We start from the raw sequence: 26,357 nt of genomic DNA on the forward strand, positions 1-26,357 counted from the left end.
GGAAACACAAAGTTGAAATAACTGGAGGAAAACAAGTCTCGATTTGTGCTTCAGAAATGGGCAAATCTCTCGCCAGGGGCTAAAAATGCATTAAATGCCCCCTTTTGCCCTCCCCCCCCCCTCCCCCCCTTTATTTTTTTATTTTATTTTTTTTCCTTTCCAGTGGGAGCTGCAGAAATTCTCCCAGAAACGTGGCTCCTTCTATTTTGAATGGGAAAACCAAAGCTGGTTTCACAGGCGGTGCGGGCTGGGGGAGGCCAGGGGCTGGGGGCTACTGGTGTTGAACGCGCCTTGAAAGTCTTTGTTAACATTTGCTTTTTCCAGCTGCAGGAAACTTTCCTCCTCCAGGATTTATAGTGCCTGTACGGGTTTATTGAGATGGGGGGTGGTGTTTGGGAGGCGTTGGGGGGGGACGGGCGTGCAGCTCAACAGATCAAGATAGTTTAGAATAATTCACTTTCCGTTCTTTATCCCGAGGAGCCTTTTGCAAAGGCAGAAGTTGGCAGGACCTGGGAGAAGGCGATTTTTGAAGCCACAGATGGTGCCTTTCCCTTCGTAACAGGGCTGATCACAGGGCAAGTTAAGATGCAGTCTTGTCCCTGAAGATCTTTATCCACGCTTTCCTGCCACATCCAGCTCCTTCCTATCCAGTTAGATTAGCTCAGCCTCACTCGGTGCTTATCTGTCCATCATTTGCCTATAAACCCATTAATTCGATCTCATTGCTTACATACCACTTTGTAATGATATTTATTGATTTAAATTGTCCCTGAGAGTGTGCAGTGAATTGGGGTAGCTTTATTTAAAGGTACAGCAACATTTCCAGTTGCTTCATTGTCTCGGGCATTTAAAAAAACCCTGCAATTCACTATTGGGGGAAATGACAGGCTTCATATTTAGTTGCCCTTATTTAATGTAATGAATACTAAAAATCGACTGGATTCCAGCACACAGTACATAGATATGTAAAGGGACCTGCAGCATCTCCTGGGCAATCAGTTGAATCTGGAACACTGATCCCACAAATGCCATGAACTTTGTATTTTATGGCTTATTAGAAACCAAAACTAACCTCCTGAGTGATGCTACCTTTTATTCAAAGGTAAACTGAGAGTAACCCTGAAGCCTGGAGAGGGGACAGGAGACATTTGGAGAGGAGAAGGCTGCTAATGCAAAAACATTTCCTGGCAGAGATTTAGGAGATGGTGTGTAGGTTGTCAGCACATGGTTTGATTGTGAATTGTGCCCTTTACCCAAACAAAAATATTAGTGTGCGTATTTAGCAGCAGAGCAGATAGTCAGAATCTGATCATTTTACTCCTTCTCTGATGCTGATATTTCAGGCAAGAGGAGAATAGTAACCTGTACAAGGAAGTTGCTTCCATCACAGCAACGCAAATGGGTGTCTGGGAGGGAAGAACTGCTCCCCTCAGTCACACCACCACACGCTGACACCTTCCAGGAGGTTTGGAAGGGCTCAGCCTGGTGCAAGTCAAACAGAAAACGATTACACTCGGTTATCTGGAAAAGTTAGGGAGGTATCTTGTCACATTTTCTACACAAGAGGAAAGTGAGTAAGAATTGCCAGAGAGTTTGGGGACAGCGGCTTTAACTCATAATTGTTTTTGTTACAGTTCAAGAATAATACAAACAAGGATTTGCCCTTACTGTAAAATAAATCCCGCCCTAAGCTGCTCTGTCTAAAAGTGGAAGGTAAACAGGAGAAGAGGCAAGGCCATGCTCCCTTATTCCAAATGACATGAGCTATAGTTTTGTTAGGTCATTGCCTGACATCACATTATTCTGCAGAAATTTCCAAAAACAGATACTTTTTTTTCCCACAGTACCTGTTTTAACATGGGGGACGTTGACGATTATTTTCCTTCTAGTTTCAGAGCCCACCATGAAGAGACTCCTGGTGCTTTGTGACTGCCTCTGGGCCTGGAGCCTCCTTCTGAATGCACTGACTGAAAGAAGGTGGGGAGATATTTTTTAATGCACCAACATACTTGAGGAACCTTTGATTTAATATAGCAGCATAAAACAAATACTGCATGGGCTGTACTGCTACTAAGTGTATTGGGGGAAGTTAATCCCTGGTCAAATCCCAACTAAATCTAACTAAGGGAAGACTGAGAGAAAACTACATTTTATTTACTAATATCTTTTTTTCAATATTGTGAAGAAAAAAAAAAAGCAAATGCTTTCTGAGACAAATTGAAACTAAACTACCTCTTAAACATGTGTGTTACCCTTTCTATTATTATATGACTGCTGACAAGTTTCTTTAGAGGAAAAAAAAAAAAGTATTATTAAGTTTTTAAAATCTCATTTAAGTGCTATTTAGTAACTTGATTGACCCTGCAAGCAGAGGCAAAACCTGCACTTTCTGGTTGGTCAGGACTGTGTCCTAACTTAGTAGCTCTTTTTGCAAAACCGAAGTAGCCCTTCTTTGTGAAGGGAGCCTGGATGAAGAATTTGTAAGCTCAGACCCTCTAAGAATTTATATTTGAAAGACCATGTTGCACTGAATGTTTAGACAATACATGTTGAAATAACAATGGAAAAATAGCATTAGTATTAAGAACAATTTGTAATCATACAACACCTCTTCTAACAACTAGTAGGTTGATGAAAGAGTATAAAGCAATTTGGAGTATACTTGCAGTACTCTGCAATTCAAAATTCCTTAAAGGTGTTTTAGAAGACTCACAGATTTATTTCTGTATTTTAAAAATATTGATGTCATGCCAATAATGACAATGATGAAAAAGCAGTACAAATTTTATACTGGCAGTAGTGATCCCTAAAAGATGTATTTGTGCTTTGATCTCCACAGTGTCTCCTTATGAATTCACAGCTCTAGACAAACTTCTCTCCTGACTATCTTAGAGTGGAGTGGGCAATGAGGCAAAGGTTCATCTGCACAAATGTTTCCGCTAAAAAGATAATGAAAGCGGGTGATTCATGTTACAGTTGCTGCATTGAATAAACATGACATTTTAGAAGAAATACCTTTTATTTTGCAAATGTATTAAGAAAAATGAGATTGGAAGTATTCACAAAGTTCTTCATCTGGCCTGGCTAGAGAATTTTGTGAAAACATGTTTATTATATAGATGTGTACGTATTTATATGTACATATAATTATTGTATCTAGAATGTATGCATGTCCATTCTTAAAGTGAGAGCTAAAACACGTTGAACTGGTGTTTAAAAATTATATGGCTTGTCACTATTATAATGACCTGTAGATGGAGTTAGTGTACAGGTTTTTTTTATTACACTGTGTTTAATATGAAAACACAATTGCATACAGTCACTTTTTCCTCAAAATGTACACACTTTACATGAAATATATCTGTTTCTAAAGCCATTTTGTCATAGTAACACATCCTGCCTTTTCTGCTGGAGTGCTATCAATCTTTTATGATAAAAAGCAATTGATGGATTAGATAAAGTGTCTGTGATACAGAAAAACAAAGCCTTTCCATGTCATTCTTCTTGTCATAAGAAAAAAAAAAAACAACATTAGGACTTTTAATATGTGTCGTTTGAATGAAAAATCACAACCCTCTGGAGTTACAGTGCACTTAGTATGTACACTAATGTTCTCATTCATCCTGTTGTGACCATATGTCAGTTAAAACCAGCCCTAACTGTTTTTTACCTCTGATAAGATGGTGGGAAGAACAGGTAAGAGTACTGAAAAATGTGTCACCCAGACTGGGAGCAGTGTATTGTATTGCATCCTTGCTGACTGCACTGCCACTAGTCCATCTTTCTGACATCTTTTCAGCAAACATACTCATTTATTTACCATGGAAATTTCTGAAGTATTTTTATATCCTTCTGCCACCTTAATCTTGATGACCTTCTGCTACCCTTGAGACATGTATGTACAGCAGCTTGTTTACTGACAATGAGTGTAAATATAAAATTTAATCCAATGAATGTCCTATGTTGCAATTCTACCTAAGACGTATGAGGAATGATCCTTTGAAAGATAATGCTCACTGGAGAAGGCAGGAGAACCTTGTTATTTGGTAACATATAGGAAGCATAAAAGAAAAAAAAATACTAACTTCTGCGACTTAAAATGCAACTTTAGGTAGGTAAAATAAATTAACCTTGTTTTTTTTTAATGAAGTGAAATGTTATAGCTAGAGGTATAGCTAGAGGAAATTCATAGCACTTTTTTTAACTGTTAAGAGATTTTGTCATCTTTAGAAACAGTGATTTATATGCAATAAGAAAGCCTGGAAATTGTTACCTACAAAGCCACATGCAATTGAGGTAACCCGAAAGTTAGTAAAACTTCTATGAGTGTCAGTTCTGAAATAATTTAAGTTTGTACTGTTATTTATTCAAACACGTACTGCAAAATAACTTGGATGCTTTTCCAGACTACCTATATCCAAGGTTATCTTTCCTCCTTCTCTCTGTATTTGATACAAGTGGACTATCTGTGTGGGATACACAAAGGATGTTTAACTGATGCAGCTAACAGGAAGTAATTTTTTGTGTATTTTAATAGAACCAGATCATTACATGTAACAGTATATTCCTCATGGGGCAATCTTTTCTGGTTAGAGCAGGAACAACTGGCAAAGCACCAAGACCCGCTTGTCGCTGTAGCCGTGCAGAGAACAAGCTGCCCAGTGGAGGAATCACTTTTGTGACCCGACCTGATCATAAAAGAAGTTTTGGGCACTGCACTGTTTGTGCAGTTCAGTAGCAACATGTGCTGCAAAATGATGGTTTGGAAAGCAGTGGTTTTGCCTTTAGTCATGAGGACTACACATGCTTATAATGGAAGTCCTCCCAACAACAAATGAAATAACCGTACTGGGTTTGGCTTTAAGACAACTGTAATTTCTGATTAAGGGAAGTAATCTATGACAGGGCATTTGGTAAGGTTTCCAGATTTAAGACATCTTATGTCATCTGCAGCAGACAGAAACCACTAAGCCCAAGGATTTAATTGTGGTTTTCACTGATGGAAGTAAGATTTTGGTGGCTGAGCTTAATTTTATCCTTCAAGCAAAATTTCAGAACCTCTTGGCGGAGTGAGAGGTGTACATTAGGGATCTGTAAGCGAAACTTTATAATGAGAGATTTCCAGATGAACATACAGTTTTGTTACACATTTCTAAGGAATAGTTGGAGGTATTCCTCCAAATCTAACTGCTAAATGAAAACAGGAAATAAAGCACAATTAAATACTGACCTATGAAAATGCATGCTCACTTTCATAAAAAAGACGTCTCTGAATATATTTTTTTGTTTGTTTCAGCCTTTATTTTCAGCACTTAAGTGTCAGTGTTTTGAATTATGGATCTTTCTTTGGATGCAAACCCTTTATAATGACTATAAATTAAACACAATAACTTTTGCTGACAAATGAATCTTTTAGTGAGGAAGACAGAATATCATAATCATTAATGAATAGTAAGAGAAACATTTAGGAACTGACATTCGCTCACCATTTATAGAGAGGCAGTGGTTTTCTATGATTTTACAAAAAATGTGCAATGTTACAAGAAAATGTTTAAGTGAAAGAACCCTATAAAGCTCTGTAATCTTGTTTTATGGAGATTTTGTGACCATAAACCAGTATAAGGAAGATTTAATAGATTTTTGAATTACTGCTTTGTAAGGTTAGTAAGGTTACTGATTTTCAGTGTAACTGTTCTGTATTTCAGCTATGGACAAACCTCATCACAAGATGAACTGAAAGACAATACCACGGTATTTACCAGAATATTGGATCGTCTGCTGGATGGTTATGATAACCGCTTGAGACCAGGACTGGGAGGTGTGTTGCATTATAATTGTCAAGGTTACATGTGAGATAAGAATCAGTTTAAAAAAATGTTATTTTTCCATGATACTTATTTTAATTCTGCTTATATATGCATACAAAATAATGCTGATATTGAATATACTTTTTTTTTTCAAAAATGCCATGCCTGCTCTGTCATTCACATTCTTGGTTGGCTCACATTTATACCCAAAAGAACAAGAAAATGTTTCACAATTGAAGGAGACCTCTGAATATGTATTAAAACTTCAAATATATAAAGAATAAAAAATAATAAAAAATTACCCGTGACCTGACAAATGACAAGTTTATGAATCAGGCCTAAACAGCACATTTATCTATGACTGTCTTCATAAGAGGATTTGGTTTTTAAAATGAAAGCATCAATCAACCTTAGTTATAAAAGGTTCAGAGAAGTTTGTGAATTTTTTTTCTATTTAGGTATGTCAGGATTTGTTTCTGTAACATTTTGTCTTCACAGCTTGGTAAAAATGTCTTTCTTCTTCTGCTCTTGGTGCTGAATTCTTAAAAAGGTATAAAACCACATAGCAATTACAGTTTTACAAAAACGTTACAAAGCCTGGGCTTTATCAGCATCCCTGTGTTCACTCTCTGATTTGTTCTGCTGTGAGATGGCCCCTAGACTGGGTCATAAAAGCTTGCTGTTCACAAACATGAAAGTTCTATCCATACAAGCACAAATCTGTTCTTCCCAGTGAATGGAAAGGTTGGTTTTACTTCTTCCAGACGTTATCTTTTTTTTTCTTTTTTTCCTTTTTTTTTTTTCTTTTGAACTCATCAAGTAGAGCAACCTCCCCCACAAAGTATAGTTCAACCTGTTTTCATAGAATAGCTCTCAGAGGAACTGTATGATAAGAAGAACAGGGTATTACATGAAGAATTCTTAGACCATCTCTTGTGGATGAAATGGAAGGTAATTAAGAGTAAGCTTATTCTGTGGTTTGAGGCTACTGTCTTGCAATGGTTCTTGAATTGTGAGCCAGTCTTCAATGGTTTGACTTCAAGGAATGGCTAAAGATAAAATTCTATTTATAAAGTACTAATGAGCACATTTAAAAATGAGCTGGTCTGTAAATCTTTGTGTGCAATTTCAGATAATACATAACAAAATAAGAATCACTTTTTACTTTTATCTACCAGTAGTTTTGCCTGCTTACTTGTAAATCCTTGGACTAGTGCAGAAATAAATGGTCCTTAATCTTTGATTAATGCAACTGTATAATTTAGTCAGCTACTATATCAGAGTAAATAAACATAGCAGAGAAGGCAATAAATAAATGAAACTCTGTAAACTGTGTAGAGTCTGTTGCATGTCTATAAGAAAAATCTGAGCACGATGATTTTGTATATGGGTTGTGTAGCTATTATGATATGTTGAGCAGTTACAAGAAGAGCAAACAAAGAGAGCTGCAGGAAAAGGATTTTCTCTGTTTCTCTGGATTGCAATTCAGAGAACTGAGGACATCAGTGCAGAATCTTCTGTATGCATGTTTATCAACATCAGCCTCCAAGGGTGTACTGGGAGAACAGGTCTGCGTACCTCATGAAAGGATCATCCAGTCCAGTCAAAATTTACTCCTGACAGAAAGATGGTTTAATGTAACTGCTTCTATAGGAGGAAATCAGTCTCTTCACAAACTTTAATATCTATTTGCATCACTATCAGTTAAAACCAAAAATGAGTGGAGCACGTGAAATACGGGGTAGAGGGAAGGCAGGATTGGAGCAGTTTCTTTAAGCAAGGATTGGATAAATTTATTGCATCCCTTCTTTTTTGAATTGTGTTGCATTGTCCTGCATGTAGCCAAGAACCTCAAACTGTGTTGTTCAGTACATTATACTTTCATGGTGTCAGTTCAGCAGAGTAAATTGAATTTCTCTGTTATATTTATCAGCTTTGAATACCAGAACTAAGAGTACCAGGACTTTTAAAAAAATACCATATCTAATGAAATTGTGGGCAGTAAATTAATGTTTTAAATCAAATGTAGTAAGAAGTAGCTTTCCTCTTTTGACTATTGAATAATGTTTTATTCAGAAGACATAAATTATAGATTTGAAAAAACTAGGGACAAACATCTAGGCCAATGTTTTTAATTCTGGTACCAATTTATAATAAAGGGTTTGCTCAAGTGTTTTGAAATTCACCTCTGCAAAATCTTACTGAGGTATCTATGAGCTAAGAACATCAAGATAACTCAATTTTGACACATTCGATTTACACACTTTGTATAAGGGGGAAATGTATTCTGAAATGTTCCATACACAGAAATATCCAATGAGAAATCTAAATTAATATATGAAATATAGCATAGTTTTTGGAGTTGGAAGTCCAGTAGCCTTCCACTATAGCATGATCTGTTGCTGGAAATTTTAAAATGTATATGGAAGAGCAGTGGTTTCATTTTTCTTCCCTACATCAGTGATGGCTTCTTATTAAATTTTTCAATCAGAACAACATTTTTATCTACTCTACAGAGAAAGTTAAGAAAGCTAACAACATAACAGCTTTTTTAGATACACAGGATTGAGTCTAAAACTCATTCATTCCATATTAGCTGTGATGTAGCTATCAGAGGATTTAAGAGACCAGAGAGCCTCATACATACATGTTGATAAATTTTAAGCTGTTAGGCACAATGTAAATCTGTGTACCACTGGTTACAGTGTAGCACTCTTCCAATTATCACAAATTGTCTGTCCTGTTCTTTCTACACCTTCTGAGAAAGAGTTGATGAAGTAAAATACTGTGTGGTGCAGTTACTTTCTTCTGCAGAAGGGGATATATTGCAGGAAACTGCTGGTCCCTGTGTGACCTCTCCTTCTGTGGTGCAGTTTTTCAAATATGTAGACCCAGAGAAAAGAGAATTCTGTGCATGAACAGAAATGGAAATGAGAATCAATTTCTCTCCTTCTCACCTATGTAAGAAAAGGTAGATGGGAGAGTTTCTTCAATCAATTTATTTGTTTCTCCTCCCTTGTGTTTATGTGTATGCATGAAGAATTCAGTGACAAAAGGGTATGTTTACTGGAAAATTGTAATGAATTGTGAAAGGAGTTTGATTTTGATCTTACTCTACTCACTCAAAGGAGTAGTTTCCTCCTTTTTAAAATAAAGGCCATGATATTTCTCTATCCCAAATTTGCAAACTTCATATTAGTGTGGTGAACAGTTTCATTATTTGGCAGACAAATCCTGGTGAGGTAGATGAGGCACTGTGAAGCCAGGAACAAGCTCCTGGAGAGATCTTATTACAGAGATACGTTGTTGGAGCTATACTATATATTAATTGTAAAGCCATGTTAAAAGGTGGAGCATTAAGATAATGAAAAATTTAGAGGTGTGAAATAAAAACAATTCAGTACATGTGGAATCAGTGCCAGGTTAATGTTAAGTCTTCCCTTTCCTCTTTTTTTAGATTTTCTTTTGAGGTAGCACTTCAAAAGGAAAAATAAAAAAATCACACATACTCCATAAAAAGTAAGGGAATTAAAATAATTATTCATCAGATAACCCAGTAAGGCCATATCTGAAATTAAGTGAGCAGCTCTGACCATTTTTCTGTTCAACAAAGAAGCAATTAGTTCTCATTAACAAGAATATTAAAAAATTGAGTAGGTGACCTATAGGGAAAAACTATAGTGACTGAATACACCTGACTGAATGACATTTAAAAAATGTCATTGTGACTAAAATTAATCTGATTTTTCTTTAAAAGAAACATGAGCACTATGTTACGCATTGGCACATTTACAGCTTTTATCAATAATTTTTTATGTAAATTATGTTATTTAGATGTTTTCTTTCTTCATATGGGGGCATAGTCACTTAGTCAGACATTGCTAGGAAATAGCATCTGTTGTACCCATCCATAACCATACACAAATAGCTACATTTACAGTTATTTATGCCTGGAAAATAGAACTTTCAAATTGAATGTAAAAACATTCTGAATCACACTAGAGGACACCTCATAACTATAAGAGGATAATAATTTACAAAAAGCAAGAAGGAGGAATTTCAGAGAGTAGCACTGAAGCTGAAAAAGAGGAAATGATGTTAGACATTAAGGGAAAAAATAAACAGTTATGCCATTTAGGTAATAGCATAATTTTCTGTGGGAATTATCTGGACCCTGGAACTACGTATGATGAAGAATAGACTGAATAATAAAGATGGTGGTCCCTTTTCAGATACACAATTCTGGACAAAATAAAGAATCAGATAATGGTGGGAAGGAGTCATATAAGGAGGAAAATTTACCTCAGTGTTCCGTGACTTCTTATAGTAAACCACTGTATCTAGAGGGGGAGTTTAAAAGAAATTATGGAAATGATGGAATGACGGAAAAAATAAGGTACTCAGATAAGTGGATATGCCATTTTCTTTTTTTCTGGGTTGTCTTTATGTATGGAATAGAGATGAGCCCTGGGATGCTACCATGGCAGATTTGGAGTGCCACAGGGGAGAGAGGGTGGGCTTGCACAGGGCAGGTTGGTTGCACTTGGTGCTGAGATTCATTAACATGAAATCAGGTACAACTACAAATTTTCTAAGACTATCACCTTTGCATTGCACACATCCCCTCTTTAAAAGGAAAGAGTATCAAGTAATCTATCAATCTGTGACCTTTTAACTTAGAATTATTGTAAATGCAACTTATGCCTTTGGGAGGGATTTTGTAGTAGAAAGGTTGTTTAGTACACAACAAGGAAGAACAAGAGGTGGGTTTGATTTGGCAGACCAGGATCTTCCTAAATCAAATTTGGGTCAAATGCTCATTAAATCATCCTGAGTAGATTATCGACATTACTTCAGTATTGAACGGAATTATACTTGGTTTATGCTATCAGTAAAAGCTATTTGTTGATCTCTCCTGTGGGCTGTTTACCAAAATTGAGTGTGACTGTCCTTAAGTGGAACGTCTGTCCATCTCAGGCAATTCATTACTTCCATGGAGTGGTTATATTTAAGTGATGGAAAAGAAAACTGACAGCATTATGATAATTATATTTTAAAATTCAGTTTTATGAGAACATTATCTATAAATATATGAAAAAGTTTCCTTTTGGTGATTTAGGTCCCAGTGGAAACTGTTGGATTTGAATGCATATCTCAGCTAACTCAAAGTTTGGGAAAATATAGTTTTGGTCTGTATGTGCAACAAAATTTTAGTTAAACTTAAATGTTTCTCCTCTAAATTAAAAGAGAGTCCTATACTGGACCCCGGTACATAATTCTGTAAGTAGAGAGGAAGAGATGCTATACTTCACTCTGCAAAAACTGAAAGGGCTGATTTTGGTCCTTTGTCTACTCTGTAGGCACCACACTGATGGCAAGGCAACTGTAAAAAGCCATAGATGACCCTAGGAAAACGGTTTAAATACAACAGTAAGGAGGTGGAGAGGATATGAGCAGCTTTGAGCTGCTAATTGGTGCGGGGAGAGCTGCCACGACACTGCGCGGCTGACAGTGAACCCTTCCTAGCAGCACAGACTGCAGCTGGGTGATCTCGGGACAGACAGCTCACTGTTCTCTTGTCTGGTCTCTGCTTTTACAAAAGCAGCTGCACAAAATTCTTACGAGTGTATTTGTTGTGGTTCTTCAATCAAAATACTTCATAGGATGCAGCCAGGGTGATTAGTCTGCATGACCTTTTTTAGTAATAGTGTATGCTCTACAGGCATCTGCATGCCTTTCATTCAAAGCAATAGGAAAAGTCTTCTTTATTTTAATAACTATAGCAAACAATTACACAGGACATTTACCACAAAAAAAAAAAAAAAAAGGAATTAATTTTAACTACCAAAATACACAACTCGAATAAGCCTTATGCTCAAATAGCAGTAGGTTAGAAAGGGAAATAGTTAATGTACAGTTTCCTTTGATAAATAGGCTTATTTCCTGCTGTTTAAATAAATCCGTATTTCCTATTTTGTTCTCAATTTGTAATCCAATCACAATTCTAACAATAATGAGCTCCCTGGGAGTTTAAATCAAAATATTTATTGTTACTCATTTTGAGAGTTTACGTTAGTCTAACATCATTAGCAGAAGGCAGTAGTTGCAAGCAGTGAAATGACAGTAGTTCACATTGACTGGTGCTTTCGTGGCTCTGTGTGGATCAGCTGCCCCAGGCTGTGCTGCAGTGTCCAGGTGGTACTTGCTACTTTGCTGATCTGTAGCTACTAGGACACTATAGTTGCCTTGTAGTAAAACTAATAAGACATCAATAATTTCCTTGTGTTTTTTATACTGGAATAGATACATGTTTTATAGATATTCCTATATTACTTAGTTCTGGCTCATGAGATAGGTGTTAGAGTCAAGGGAAATGGTTAACATGTCTTTATAACTGATGGATTTATCCTCAGCAGTCTGATCAGCTCCTGACCTGAGCTTGTTTTTAGAATTTTCTCTAGTTCTTAGGGATATTGTGAAGGTTTTGAATATAGCTCAGGATTTGATGTTCCTGAAAAATGCATTCTGAGCATATGAAGCACAGTTTAAGCCTTCCCATAGTAATCAAGCTGCAAACTGAACATGGTAAACCTTGATTCTAAATATATATCCCTACTCTATGAGTAAAAACATGTCCTGTGCAGGAGTGACTCACAACTTCTGAAGCTCTTAAAGCACAGTTGAATCATCTAATTAGTAAAACAGTAAACAAAAATTTCAAAACTTCCATATGGCTTTTTTTCTTTGTGTTCATACACATTTTTTCATTGCTTTTGAAAATGAGGTACATATCAAAGAAAAACCGAAACAATTTGGTGGTGTGTACAGTAGTTTCATCTGGAGTTGCAGACACGGGACGAGATGCTCTGCAAAAGTAATCAAGTAGGAAGCTAACACAACTTCTCGTGAGTTCACAATCTGAATTTTCTACTATTATTTAAATGCCACTTTAAATTACCTTCAGTGTTACATAGAAATGAAAGGCATCACACATTTTCCCACTCCCTTAGAAATCTTCCATCTTAGTGCCAAAGCCTTTAGTTTCCATTTTGAGTCTCAAAGTGATTTCCTTAAGCCTCAGCCTCTCCTCTATGACCAGATGTCTCCCAAAACTGGAACTGAGGATAACACTACATGATATGCTGCTGATTCAAAGAGCATGTTCTGTGTTCATGCAAGGTAAATCAGGTAGCTATATTATATTAAGTAGTGGTTCACTCAGAGCTGGGACTCTGAGTTTACACAATTAAGGGATGAATGCATTGTGCCCGGAGAGCTTCTAGCATCTTCTGTGTCCTAATGACACCAGTGGAAGTGCCTCAATGGAAAAGAGATGGAAAGATGAGGAGTCAGGATGAAAGATCTTAAAGAGAGTAACTTGAGTTTCACTTTTCAGTTTTCACTGTAAATTTGTTGAACATCAGAGCCAATTAGATGTTGAGAGAAAACTCAAATTTCTTTAAGTCAGTTGAAAAGCTTATAAACAGTGATAAGGTAACATTAACTGCACTGGACAGCTAAGGAGGAAATATTGCCTATCCAATGTTTTTGCCAATAGTCACTGTAGTTTTTACACTTCTCAGCCACAGATATAAAGAACAAAAAGAATATTATTGGGCAGTTCACCCACAACATAGTATTTAACTTTCTGTGATTATGAAGAATACACTGGAAATTTCATCCTTTAATTTTTTTAATGAGTCCTGAAGATTACTTTGTTACCATCTAAAGTTTGCATTAACTTGCTAACAGAATACAAGTGTCATTCCGGGCATGACTAGAATGACAGTAGAATCAAATCTAATATTACATCTTGGTTATTACAGTTTCATAAAAGGAGGTATTTTATTGTACCTATATTAAACATTTATATAAAACTGCTTAAATGTATACAGATTTAGAAGTTGTAGCCTTTTTTGAATGAAAGTTAAAAACCTGTATGTCTTCTAGAATATTGATTCTCAGAACTTTAGCATCAGATTAAGAATCCCATTGGTTAGTGGCTGCTTAACCTTAATTTCTTATTTCACTTCTGTTCTCTTGAAACATCACATATAAACAGTCCAAAGTCTTTTGAAGTCAGAGTTATATCAAATAATTTTAAACTTAATTATTTTACAAGATTGAAATAACATTATACAGATAGCTACATATGTATGTTTCTTAGCATTATCAAAATTTTTGCCTGCTGCATGAATTCTGCTTACTGTACTTAACTTTCCTGTTAACATATTTTCTTTAGGATTACTTTTAATATTCCAAAATTCTCAATTTATTCCTTTTGTGAAAGTTATCTGAGAAATATGTCACGCCTCTGACATTTGAAATTTCTACCAAAAAAGCCCCCAGGCTGGCTTGTACAGTACTATAGTGAATGGCTTCAGGCTAACATCACTGTAAGTTCTGAAAGGTGAGGGGTTAGGTCCACTCAACACTTTGGGTTTGTGCCTCCAGGTGGTGTTACTCCCTGCTGCTATATTTAAATCAACAGTTATATTGATATATGCCATCCTGGGTGAATATTTTGTGAGATGTGGCCTAGAAAATACCGATGTGTTCAGACACTGTGTGTACTTGTAGAGGGGGGAATAGAGGAAGGGGGGAAGTTAAGCTTGTGCATTTCTCAAAGTGACTTTTAACAGTAGGTCTGCAGAAGCCAAATATTTGGCTCTTTCTGGAAATCAGCACCATTTTAGGTGTCTCTGATTATTTCTGACCATTAAAATAATTGGATTCTTCTGAAGTGGCCAAGGGCATTGGAGGAAATGTACATCCTTGAAATCACAGAGAAGTCTGACTTTATGGCATGATATAATATCTGTTATGTACATGTTACAAGTTTCTGAATTATTTTTTTAATGGATCTATCATTGAGGCCTATAAAATAATTTAGTAGTTTTAAGAGAAATCTAATGCTAGTGTCCATATAGATTTAAAAAGAAATGGAAAACATTTACAAACAGTAACATTTATACGTAAGTAAAAAAAATGTAGTAAAGAAGTTTAGCTGATATTTATTTGAAAAATATATAACTCCTTTTTGTTTATTGCAGTTAAAGATAATGCAGCCATTTCTAATGCATGACAATAAAATGTCTTTATGTTCCTATATGCTATAATGTATTTTCTCTCTCTTTTTCTTCTACGTTCGTGTGTCTCAATACAAAACATGATTTGCAAGTCCAACGTTAATTACTTGAGAACTTCATTCAGCTTGCCCAGAAATACTGAGTGCCCAATGAAACCTTTGAGCACTATGAAGAATACTCAGCACTGTTTATATTGTCAGACAAGAAGATTTATTAGTCAAAGAGTGAAAAGATTTACACAACAGTAGAACTAGGGCTGCTGTACTGTGGCATCACAAGCCACGTCTCAAAAAGTTCTGTAGAAACACTGTAATAATAATATTGCTGACAATATTGGCTGTGAAATTACATCTAGAAGCAATAAATTATCAGGATCGTATTGTAGACCAATTTTAGAATGGCTAATCAAAGCCAATAATTTTTCTATTTATTGTGAGAATTGGTAGTGGTTAGATCTAATGAAGACCGTTGATAGACACTCACTGTCCTAATTTCCTGCTTCATCAGAGCGTGTAACTGAAGTGAAGACTGACATCTTCGTCACCAGTTTTGGGCCTGTTTCAGACCATGATATGGTAAGTTGATGGCCTAAATTTCTACAGCGTTTATTTTCTCATCTTTTTAATTTGGAGGATGAAAGATCTATACAATGACTTATTTACTCCTTTTAAGGCTCAGCCTTTTTTAAGCCCTTAATTCCAAAATGCTGTCAGCTTTTATGTGCAGCCGTTCCTGCTAGCTGTGACTGCATTTAAGTGCCCTGAAATTAACAGCCTCAGTGACTTTAATAGTGTGTTTTAACAGACCTTATATTTGCTACATAATATATTATGAAATGCATTAGGGTTTGGAACTGTATTCTTCTGAAAATGATTGCTCAGGTCCTTGCTGGCACATCACTGATCCAATTTGCTAAGAAAGATCATCATCTTAAAATGCAATTAACACTTATGCCTACAGTGTGACAACCTTACAATCTAACCTGTATTTTTATATTAAAAGCTACTGATCATTGGGAAGTGACTTTTCTAGATCCTGGCTGCTGAAAGAGAAGATTAATGAGAGAATTAGTGTCATTCCTTTATGGAATGAATATTAAAATCAAACTGCTAGATAACTGCAGGGGATGGCTAAGTTCAGAAAACTGAATGATGATGTTGTGAGCCCAGGTCTTAAGAGATATTAAAAACTGTATAAAAATCCAGATAAGGTACTTTAAATTTTGCATATAAATGAGGTATTCACAAGTAGGTTGCTACTGACATGGAAAGCAGCCACTAGCATCTGCTGGATCCTCTGTTAGGATGAATGTTTGAAACATCCTCATTCATTTCAATGAAGAAAACAGTTCAACCTGTCTACATGTTGCTAAAGACACTCACCAAAAGAAAGATGAAAAAAAAAATTAAGAGAAAAAATTTTCACAGCAAGGCATAAGTTTTATTTCTTAGCACAACAAATTTGAACAAAAACTGTAGACAAGCCTTAGATACACGGTTGTTACAAGTTTCTGACTACTCAAAGCAACATTAAGGGATGGAGTAAGAGAGGAAGTGACCTTTACAAATATAGTTTCTTTTCCTAAATGAACTTCTTCAAAGACACAATTGTCCTGATTGTTCAGAAAATAGCATTTATAAAACCATAAATTTCTAATTGTAATTGTTGCCATGATATTTAAATGTGAAAGAATAGCTTGGGTAGCACAAACTTTTTGACTGGTCATTTTGGTGAGAAGACCTACAGCAGAAGGGTGATCCAGAGAACCAGCTGGACTGGTAACTTCTCTCTTCAGCACATAGAGAGAATACTGTCCAATACTATGTATACCATGAAGAAGAATTTAAGAAGAAAGAAAAATAATTTGGGGACTTCTGCTCTTTTGTTCCATGATACTCTTGTGAAATTACAGTGTTTATTTGTTACTCTAAATTGTGCATTAAAAAGCGGAAATTCTTTGGATTAAAGATAGAAAGGTAGAAACCTGCAGCATCCACTCTTTCTGTTCTGATAATTGGTTCAGCAAAACACTTGATCTTGCTTTCCTATTTCTGCCTCGAATTAGGCCATGAATCACCAATGGACAAACTGGAGACTTTGGACACAGTCATGAGACTAAAATATATTATAAAATATATTAATTTAAGAGTATTTGAATTAAAACTGTAGCAGCTGCATCTTGTAAGTGATCTGAGGTTGCTCCGGTTTTGTTAATTTCCTGAAAATTAATGTAATTTAAAGCATTGGCCTGAACATAGATGCTTGTGGGAGGTGAACAAAAGAAATTATGTATGAGGGTGAATGTATGCTTTATATTTGTTAGAGTTTTTTCTGTGAGTCAGCTGGCTAAGCCATTGTTTGGTCTGTTCAGTCAGATTTACTGGAATACTCCAATAATGAATGGCAATCTAAGAAACAAATCGCCATGGATGCTTTCTTACACATAGACATAACTACAGAGTAACTGATAGGCCTGCTGAATTACTTGGGACTCTATGTTTGGATTTCAGCATCTACCTACACTTTGTAGTTTCAGGTGATTTAATCAAGTAGTAGTTTAATCAAGCTAATTTAACATTCCTAGGACAAACTAGTATTTTTACAGAGTATGGGTTTTAAGGAAGAATAAAATACTGAAGGCCAAATTAATCTGCTTTCATAATTAGAAATAGCTATATTTGAAAAAAAAAAAAAAGTTCAGCTCTAATTCTGTGTAGCTGAATTACTATAGCAGAAGCAATGACTACCTACAAAAAGAACCTCCAAAATAATTTAAAGCCCATACCACACTGGCTCCTGATTTTCACTTACTTTGTTAAACAGGAGAAAGAATTCATCAGTCTCTTAATAAGATGTATGACCAAGAAGCAGACAGGCAGGTATTTATATGCTTTGAGAACTAGGGAATTACAGACAAGTATTTAGTGTAAAACTCCTACTCACCTCCCCTAAAAAGTAGTGTGTGTGCAGCCTACTCATTCTAACTCTTTTGCTTAAGGAAGTAAGTGTGAAATCAGAGCCAGAAAGAGAAAGATTAAATGAAGAGCTTATCAGAATGCAAAGTTCATATTAATTTCAATGCACATATAGTTCAAAGTCCTCTGTGTATACTACAGGTTGGTTGTAGACCAGTGAGGTCTGCCCCAGATTTGCTCCAGTGAGCAGATTTACAGTAAAGCCCAGACTGGATTGTGGAATTTGGTCAGAGGGAGGCCTCAAAGCAGCTGTACTGGCACAGGGCGGGGGCCATGCGCTGCTGTCTGAGCCCAGGACTGATGGCTGGGAACTGGCAATGAGCTACTCCAGCTGACACCCCGTGTTATGAAACTGCAGCCATGGTGAGACATCGGCTTTCCTAGACCATCTGTTTGCAGGAATCCAGTGAGGCAGCCATATAGATAGTAGGTTGATATACTAGGGAGTACATGATGTTCCTTCCCACTCTCCATACACTTTTAAGAGCGGCATAGGCATAACTTGTTATTCTATAAAGAGAATGTCTTGGCTTGTTCTTAAACTTGTGAGTAAAGTTAAATAAGAGAAGAGCACTTTTAAAAATAAAAACACCTTTTTTGGGAAGAACTTTGTGGATTCAGATTTTCAGATGTGCTCTCTCAGATGGTGGACTGAGCTAATCAACAGATAACTTGCTATTCTCACATGACTGTCATTTATGTAAAAATTTTGATGTATATTATCTGGAATAAGAAGCGTTTCAAAATTAACATTTTTCAGAAATACAGATTTTCTAGCAAACCTTCATTCTCACTGCTTCTGTACTGTAAGCTCTTCAGAAACAAATTTCTATTCTACTGCCTGCCTGTACACACCTCTTGTGACCTAAATCACAGTGTGGTCTAACATGTGAATAAACAGTCTCCAGGGAGGGATATCTGATGAGTAAATTAGAGAACATTTAAATCAAAGTGCTATAAATATTCAATACCATACAACTTGTTGCCCAAGTGCAGATAGGAATCTTCTTCCTTTATCTGCCCACTAAGGAACGAAGAGTCTACAGTGTGGATAATTTATTCCAAATTTCATCTCGCTGATACATTTGCACAGAGACCACTGCTATAGTACATGGTCTGGGGAAAATCCTTCTGTTCTCTTGTTCTGTATGGCACCTCTTTGTTGAAGAAAGCCCCAATCAGAGTATCTGATGACTTGATCTTAAAGATCAGCTGTCTGTCAGGATTCATTTGAGCAGAATTATTGTACGTGTTAGTGTGGGTAGTAAAAGCTAAGGACTAAGAAGTCTCAGCCAAAATGAAGTCATCCTTTATGTTGCGACGGCCTGGGGTAGAGAATAGGTATGACCTATTAGCTGCTTTTTGATTGAGTTTTGTCTTATGCTGTCAGGTCTCTTATCAAATCTCTCAGACTCCTTGTTCTTTCCCAGCAAAAGAACCTTGTGTTCATATAACATGAAGAACTAGACTTCCTTCTCTCACCCTGTACCACCTCCCACTCATCTCCGTCTTTGCAGATGAAAGAGATAATAAGGGAATGGCTTACATGCACACAGTAATGATGTCACCTTCTGGGCATGTCTTTTACCTTTCCTCTGTGTGTAGGAGAAAATTTTCTTTGGAGCTACTATAACATGGAGGAAATCCAATATTTTAATGGTATCCACTGCATTTTAAACTTCCATCTCTCTTACTCTGCTGCACACCTGGGACAAGATTTTGCACATGGTTCAGCCTAAGGCCCCAACCCAGCAAAGTTTTTAAGCAAGTAGTTGTCGACAAATGCACAACTGCTGTCACTGGAGCTGAACAAATCCAGGCTTCAGCAGCTCACTGAGCGTGTGATTAAACAAAACAGCAATACAATTAAGTATGCACCAAAATGATTCACAGGTCTGGGATGTAAATTTAAAAATAAAACAAAACCAGCAAAGGTTCAGTTTCTCAGCCAAATTATTATCATCTGGCGTGATTTTGAACAATGTTTGGATAGCTACTTTTGACATTTATCACAATACACTTATGAACAATGGAAGGGGCAGGATAATCCTATACTAAACTTTATTTTTTTCCATGGGAAAATACTATACTGCATCCACAGGAGTTTTTCACATTTTCACCCCACATAGATCTATATTTTATGTATAATACTTGAATATATTTTTCTTAATTTTAACCTCTTAACTTTGTTCCTACTGCTTTGTAACAATTCTTGCATTCTGTAGTGTCAGTTATTTTGGTTCTCCCCATGTACACAGAGTTGACCACTGCATCTCTTCCCCTTTGGCCTACACCTTGCTTAACCCAACTCCAGTTCTAGGTCCAAAGCTGTCCTCACCTTGTGCGCTCTGTAGTCCAGTGATTTGGCCCAATGAGCCATTTCAAGTCTCAGAAACAAGAGCACAGAATTTTAGTGAACTGTGAACTTTTTACAGGTTGACTATGTTTATACTAATGCAACACTTAGAACAAAGGGTTCTAGTAAGACCATGTCTCACCAGAGTTGTTTTCTTCTGAGAGACATATTCCTTCTGTGCTATGCATACTGGCTATATATCTGCAGCTTCAAATTACAGTTTTATGAAAGGTGGAGAAAAAGTGAGAAAAGGGTGATTTACTGCATTTCCAATACATTATATCTCAAATTCTTGTCTAACTTTTGATACAGTGTTCTCTCTAACATCTATTCTGTTGAACACCATAATAATATTGTAACCATTTAATAAGTAGGTTCGGGTACACTGTAAGTAATACAGAGAATAAATGTTCTGATAATTACTAATTACATGAATAGTCATCTTGCTTCAAGGAAATGGTAAGAATATATTTTTCAAGTTCTCATATTGCATCATACAGCATCATAAGTGTTTCCCTTTTTTCTGAATTGATGTAGGAATACACTATAGATGTATTTTTCCGCCAAAGCTGGAAAGATGAGAGATTAAAGTTCAAAGGCCCTATGACTGTTCTCCGGTTAAATAATTTAATGGCAAGCAAAATTTGGACACCTGATACATTTTTCCACAATGGAAAGAAGTCAGTAGCTCATAACATGACGATGCCAAATAAACTGTTACGAATTACAGAGGATGGGACTTTGCTCTACACAATGAGGTGAGCCCTAAAATACTATACTTGTTTAGTTTGACAATTTAACTTGTTAAAGCATCATATTTTCAAAACAGGAAACAGGTTACTTTTTGGGCATAATTTGATTCCTGCTTAGTAATTATTTTCAACACAGGCCATGGAGTGATGGCCTCCTATGGTAGCTATGCTACCTTTATGCTCCTAGTATGTGTCTTAGTGCTTAATTTTAAAAAGGTATATATAGTATTAGGAATTCACCAGTTTGCAGAGGACCTTAATTTGGAGTTGTTTTGAAGGATTTAATCAAAACCTGAAAGTTTAATATAATTTAGAGTACTAGATTGTGTAAGAGTCTTTGATCTTTTGATTCTATAGAAAGCAGATTCTAAGAACTAGCAGATGCACAGAGAATTCATTGCCCATTCTTCATATTTCTTGTGCTTCTGAAACCATTCTAAAAAAACCTATTTCTTTTTTCATTCATGACAAGAAAAACAATGCACTAAAGCATTTGGAAAGTTAGGAGAAAAAAAACTATTTTTGTGCCAGCACTATTCTTCCTGGAAATATTTTGTTCTCTTCATGAATAGCTAAACTGTAGTTATCCAGTTGTCAGAAGAGGAGTTAAGTAAGTCCTTTTGAAATAATGATGATACATAGTCCTAGAAACATTCTGGATTTAAAGACTGCAAATTAATCAATGAAAAAAAAAATTGTATGTTGTCTCTACAGAGCTACACATTCCCCATTTATGTCTCCCATGGAATCAAACAAGGTATAAAGTGATTCTGTTGATTCAAAGTGAAGATGAATAGCTTAGTATGCAGGTGAAGAGTTTTTCCTTTTAACAGTTTAAAAGATGTTTTTAAAAGTAGTACAAGTATTTGGAGAAAACCAAGTCTCCTGGCTTTTGGGAGCCTGTCAAATATGTTTAATTTATTCTGCGACATCTTTCAAGACTGCCTAGGCTAGGGTAGAATCTGCTTGTCCAGTAATTATACAAGTGCAGGTCAGTTTGTCATGTCTTCCTAAAGGGTGGGCTGGTAGGGATTTAATGCACAAGAACACTATCTTGGCAGCACATTGTTCACGTGTCTCTTTTTTTGACCATAACCATTTCTATTTGCTCACTTTTGCAATCTTCTGCCGAGTATTCAAGTATGATTGTTCGTTCCTTGTTGATGTGTGGTATGTGACTGTTTCTGGTTTATTTAATCTCTTTATTGAGAAACACATTTGCACCCAAGCTGATAGCAATGAAATGATTTTAGAAAATGTCTGAGCATCCAGAGCGGGCCAATTTAATGATGGCAGCAAGGAAGCAATTTCAGTTTCTAATAGATTTTAATCCTAGCAGTCTGAATGTGTCTGTGCTGTACAGTGAAAGGGCAGAGCCAGTCACAGTGCTGGGTCTGCATATGCCTGTCAGCACCCCCAGCCAGACAATGCACCTCGCATTTTAGCTGCTAATTAATCACATAACAAATATTATGCTATGCTTATTCTGTGTGTCTGTGTGTCTTGGAGATCTATTTGCTATTTCTATGGAACTAGAACAAATGTGTTCTTTTGCTCATTAATCCATTATAGATTGACTGTGCGAGCAGAATGTCCAATGCATTTAGAAGACTTTCCTATGGATGTACATGCTTGCCCCTTGAAGTTTGGAAGCTGTAAGTTTATTTTAAATTGAGGTTTCTCCCCTTTTTAGGTCACTTTACAGAAGTATTTTGCAACTGAGAAAAACTAAAGGCTTTTATTTTGTTTATTTTTCACTTTTTTTTTTTTTTAGCGTTGTGTTTTTATACTTACATGTATTTTTATTTAATATAATGAACCTCTTCTGTGTGTTTTAAATATCGTCCAGTGTCATGCCTGGACATTTACAAAAGAGAAAAATGACAGTGCTCTAAACATCTAGTTAAAGTAATTTGTCACAGAGAAAATGCTGTTAATCTTATCTTTGCTTTATTTTGTTAAGACCTAAAATCAATGTTAGAGAAAAGTAATACAGAACACGGATAACTGGATTTGTTTAGGTGGAAACAGTTCCCCTACTGTAGTCTTGGCACGTGTAGAATAAAATTTTGCCTAAAGTTAAAAAATATTCCTATGACAGTCATTCAACATTTAGGGAAGTGCAGCATTTGTAACCTTAGAGAACATACTGAAAAAAAGCTAATGTAGTTGAAATCAGTGTAATAACTGACATAGGTTTCTGGAAATTGAGAATTTCCCCCAAAACTTGAGTCTGAATAGCAACTAATCTGACACTGGTACTTTCAAACTTAGCTGAAAATGGTATTTAAAAAAATAAATATAGCTCCCCTTCAACTCATAAAATAAAATAAAATTTAAAAAGGCAGTTTTACCCCGGTTGGTTCAACACAAACAAGCAAGACAATGTGTGGGAGATGTATCCATGTACCAATTGTTTCCTCAATAGCTATTTTTTTCTAGTAGAAATGGGTCGTTTCACTGATAATGGGTACTTAGTGGTTTGATCTATTTTGTAAGTCAACAAACTGAACACCCAATTCATTCTTCGCCTTACCAATTTACTTTGGGCTAAATAACTCCATCTTTTCCATGTTTTGTCTTGAAAGAACTACTAGCTTCCGTGATAAGATTCAGAGAACAAAAAGCTCATACAAACTTTGGAGTATCACTGGCAAGAATAGTTTACTCCTTGAACGGTTAAGTCTTCTTACAGCACTTCCCATAAATCTTTACCAATCTCCTGTGAAACGGAAGGGGTGGGGGAGAAGCCTTACTCCAGCTAATAATAGGGCAAATAGCTGCAGTGGGGTTTCGATTAATCACAGATGTGTGCACCCATGATCTCGGTCAGATAGGAGGGGCTGCAGGACTGAATTTCCTTTGAGATGCACATGGACGTGTTCAGGCGGATTGCATGCTGGATCGGGAGGTGGGAATGTGGTTAATCGTGCAGAAACCCTGCTAATGCAACGTTACACCATCTACAGTTTCTGAGCAAATATGAACTACTAGATTGAATTTTTATAGACTAGATGAGACACTTGTAACTATGTTTACACATTGGTGAGCCACAGCCCAAACACCAGACACTCCCTAGCCTGAACTTTTTTCATACATTGAGTTCTTTCTGGCCCACTGTGTCCCGGTGCAGTGTACTCTGGGTTCATACAGTAAGAGCTTTCCAGATTACTAGGGATCTTGTCTTGATGAAATGATTAAGTTATGCAGAAATTATGAATGAAAAGAAATAGATAATATGGATCTGAACACCACTCCAGAGCCACACCATAAGGCAAAAACAAGATAGCAAAAAAGACTTGCAAATGTATTTGCATATCTTTGGTTTCTAAATTGCTTTCCTTTTGTATCCAGGAAAAAGTATTAATCATAATATACATAATTTTCTTAAATTAAAAAAAAAACAAATCAGTCCTGTTTCTGATTGAAAGATCATTTCTTACACTAAAGTCAGAGGCTGTAACTGGCATTCTAAGCTCAGATTGCAGACGTGGTCTGATACGTTTTACAGGCAATTTTAGTTTTTCGGTTTGTTTGTTTGTTGTTTTTTTGTTTTGTTTTGTTTTAAACACTAACTGGCTATCATGCCAGCTGTCTTTAACAGGACTTAGCAAAAAAAAAAACAAAAAAACTCCAAATGCTGGTAAGGGCCATGAGATAAAATTAATGAGTTTCCAGGGAAACCTTGCATTCCCCTATGAAATTCAGGTGAGCTTCTAATCTGGGATCCTTATGGGGAGGAGTTCCTTCTGTAACATGGTTTTACTGCAAACATTGCATGGGGAATTCACTGTCCAGAACAGGGCCATAAAGATGGACCTCCCTCTTCCTTCTCATCAGATTATATGTCATAATTATCAGATAATAGAATACTGTCTCAATATTTAGTTGTTTATATAAATAGAATTATCTCCCATGGGACAAATGGCTGGACCCAGCAAGATATGTATGTAGAAAAAGAACAGTTGTTATCTTTAATTGTCACTTTTTCAGTGGGAATTGTAGTTAAATACATTATAGACATTTTTGTCAAACTAAAGCCAATTCATTATAAGAATCTTAGTGGACTGAAAAAATTACTGAAAAAGACATTAAAGTATAGATTTAATGACAATTAAAGTGCAGACTACGATATTACACTTAGTAGCTCCCCAAGATAGTGTTTGCCCAGGTCTGTTTGTTTTGAATTAAATTGGATGAAGTTTTTCCATGTCCTGCACTGTCACTTGTTGGAGTTGGATTCAGAATAAGCCTCATGTTGAAAGAGTTGCATGTTTCCCATGGACTCTGCCCATGCTGTAGAGGCTGATAAATGTTTGACCCAGCTCCAAGGCTAAAGTGATTTGCCAAAATAGCAGCTTAAGCTAGAGGTTATTCCAATGTAAATTCAATGTGACAAATGCTAAAGAGATTCTGGAACAACAAAAAGCCATATGCTGGAAAAACAAAATCAGAAAGGCAGATGCTCTCTTCAACTCTTACCACAAAAATCTGATTGTCAGTTTAAAACTAAGGCCACTCTGGAAAGCAGCAGTGCTAGAAGCTAAAGGCTGTGCAGTATCTGCATTGGAAGCTGAGGAGGGAAGCTAAACAGAGCACAGAATGTGGCCGTTACAGGGCAGGGTGAACTTGTTTCCAGCACTGATGATGAGTTTAGTCCCTTCCTGCTAACCCAATCCAGTGGTTCTCAGCAACTCGGGAAATCAGTCCTCTCTTCCTAAATGCTCCAGGCAAAGCAAAATGCTTAAGAATTAATAATATTATTGCCACACTTTCTTTATGCGATTAGATTAGCAGGGCAATTCTTGTACTTATTGTAGCCATTATTAAGGTCAGAATTATTAAGTTATAGATTTGCATTTACCATTGATTCCAAAAAGTGATGTATGTGTTACAGTGCTTGGGGAGTATGAAGTCTGAAGGTAAGAGCACCCTTCCACTTCAATAATGTAGGATGAAATGCCATGCAATTAATTTACCAGCGCACTCTATTCAACACCACCTCTTCAATTACTAACTGTTATCTCTTACATTGATAAGATAAAATTACTAACTTGTAAATGAGGTCAAGTGAATGAGATTTCTCCTTTTCTTTTCCTGCTTGCCAGTCCTGAAAAAAGGGAAAATCTCATCTTTCAGGGAGGAGTTTAGTGTCATTTTAGATGCCCTAAGATGCCCCATCTGGCTTCCAGCTGCCTTTTTGGGGTGCAAGCTTTATGTAGGTTCTGATCACACATTCAGTCCCATAAATGTCTTGGATACTCTTAGGTGTGAAGAATGACACTACATAACTCCATGTAGACAACTGCCACCATAACTGCTCAGAGCAAGAGACTCCAGACTATGCAAAATGTCAGAAGAATTTTGCAAGGAGACTA

At 36.3% G+C, this 26,357-nt stretch overlaps 1 protein-coding gene across 4 annotated transcripts in view; it reads left to right on the forward strand.

Moving 5' to 3' along the window:
• GABRA1 (gamma-aminobutyric acid type A receptor subunit alpha1) overlaps positions 1–26,357 on the forward strand; it is a 41,449-nt gene that overhangs the window by 1,547 nt on the left and 13,545 nt on the right. For 3 of the 4 annotated variants that reach the window (XM_051631094.1, XM_051631093.1, XM_051631095.1), the window contains exons 2-6: positions 1,890–1,977; positions 5,706–5,818; positions 15,404–15,471; positions 20,765–20,985; positions 22,552–22,634. In XM_051631094.1, the coding sequence (XP_051487054.1) occupies positions 1,904–1,977; positions 5,706–5,818; positions 15,404–15,471; positions 20,765–20,985; positions 22,552–22,634 (559 nt within the window). In that variant the 5' untranslated portion in view covers positions 1,890–1,903. Of the gene's footprint in view, positions 1–1,546; positions 1,571–1,889; positions 1,978–5,705; positions 5,819–15,403; positions 15,472–20,764; positions 20,986–22,551; positions 22,635–26,357 lie in introns of those variants that run through there. The other variant, XM_051631096.1, reaches the window with a different exon arrangement.

Source organism: Apus apus, chromosome 13 (genome assembly GCF_020740795.1).
Source record: "Apus apus isolate bApuApu2 chromosome 13, bApuApu2.pri.cur, whole genome shotgun sequence".
In the NCBI taxonomy this organism is placed as follows: Eukaryota; Metazoa; Chordata; class Aves; order Apodiformes; family Apodidae; genus Apus; species Apus apus.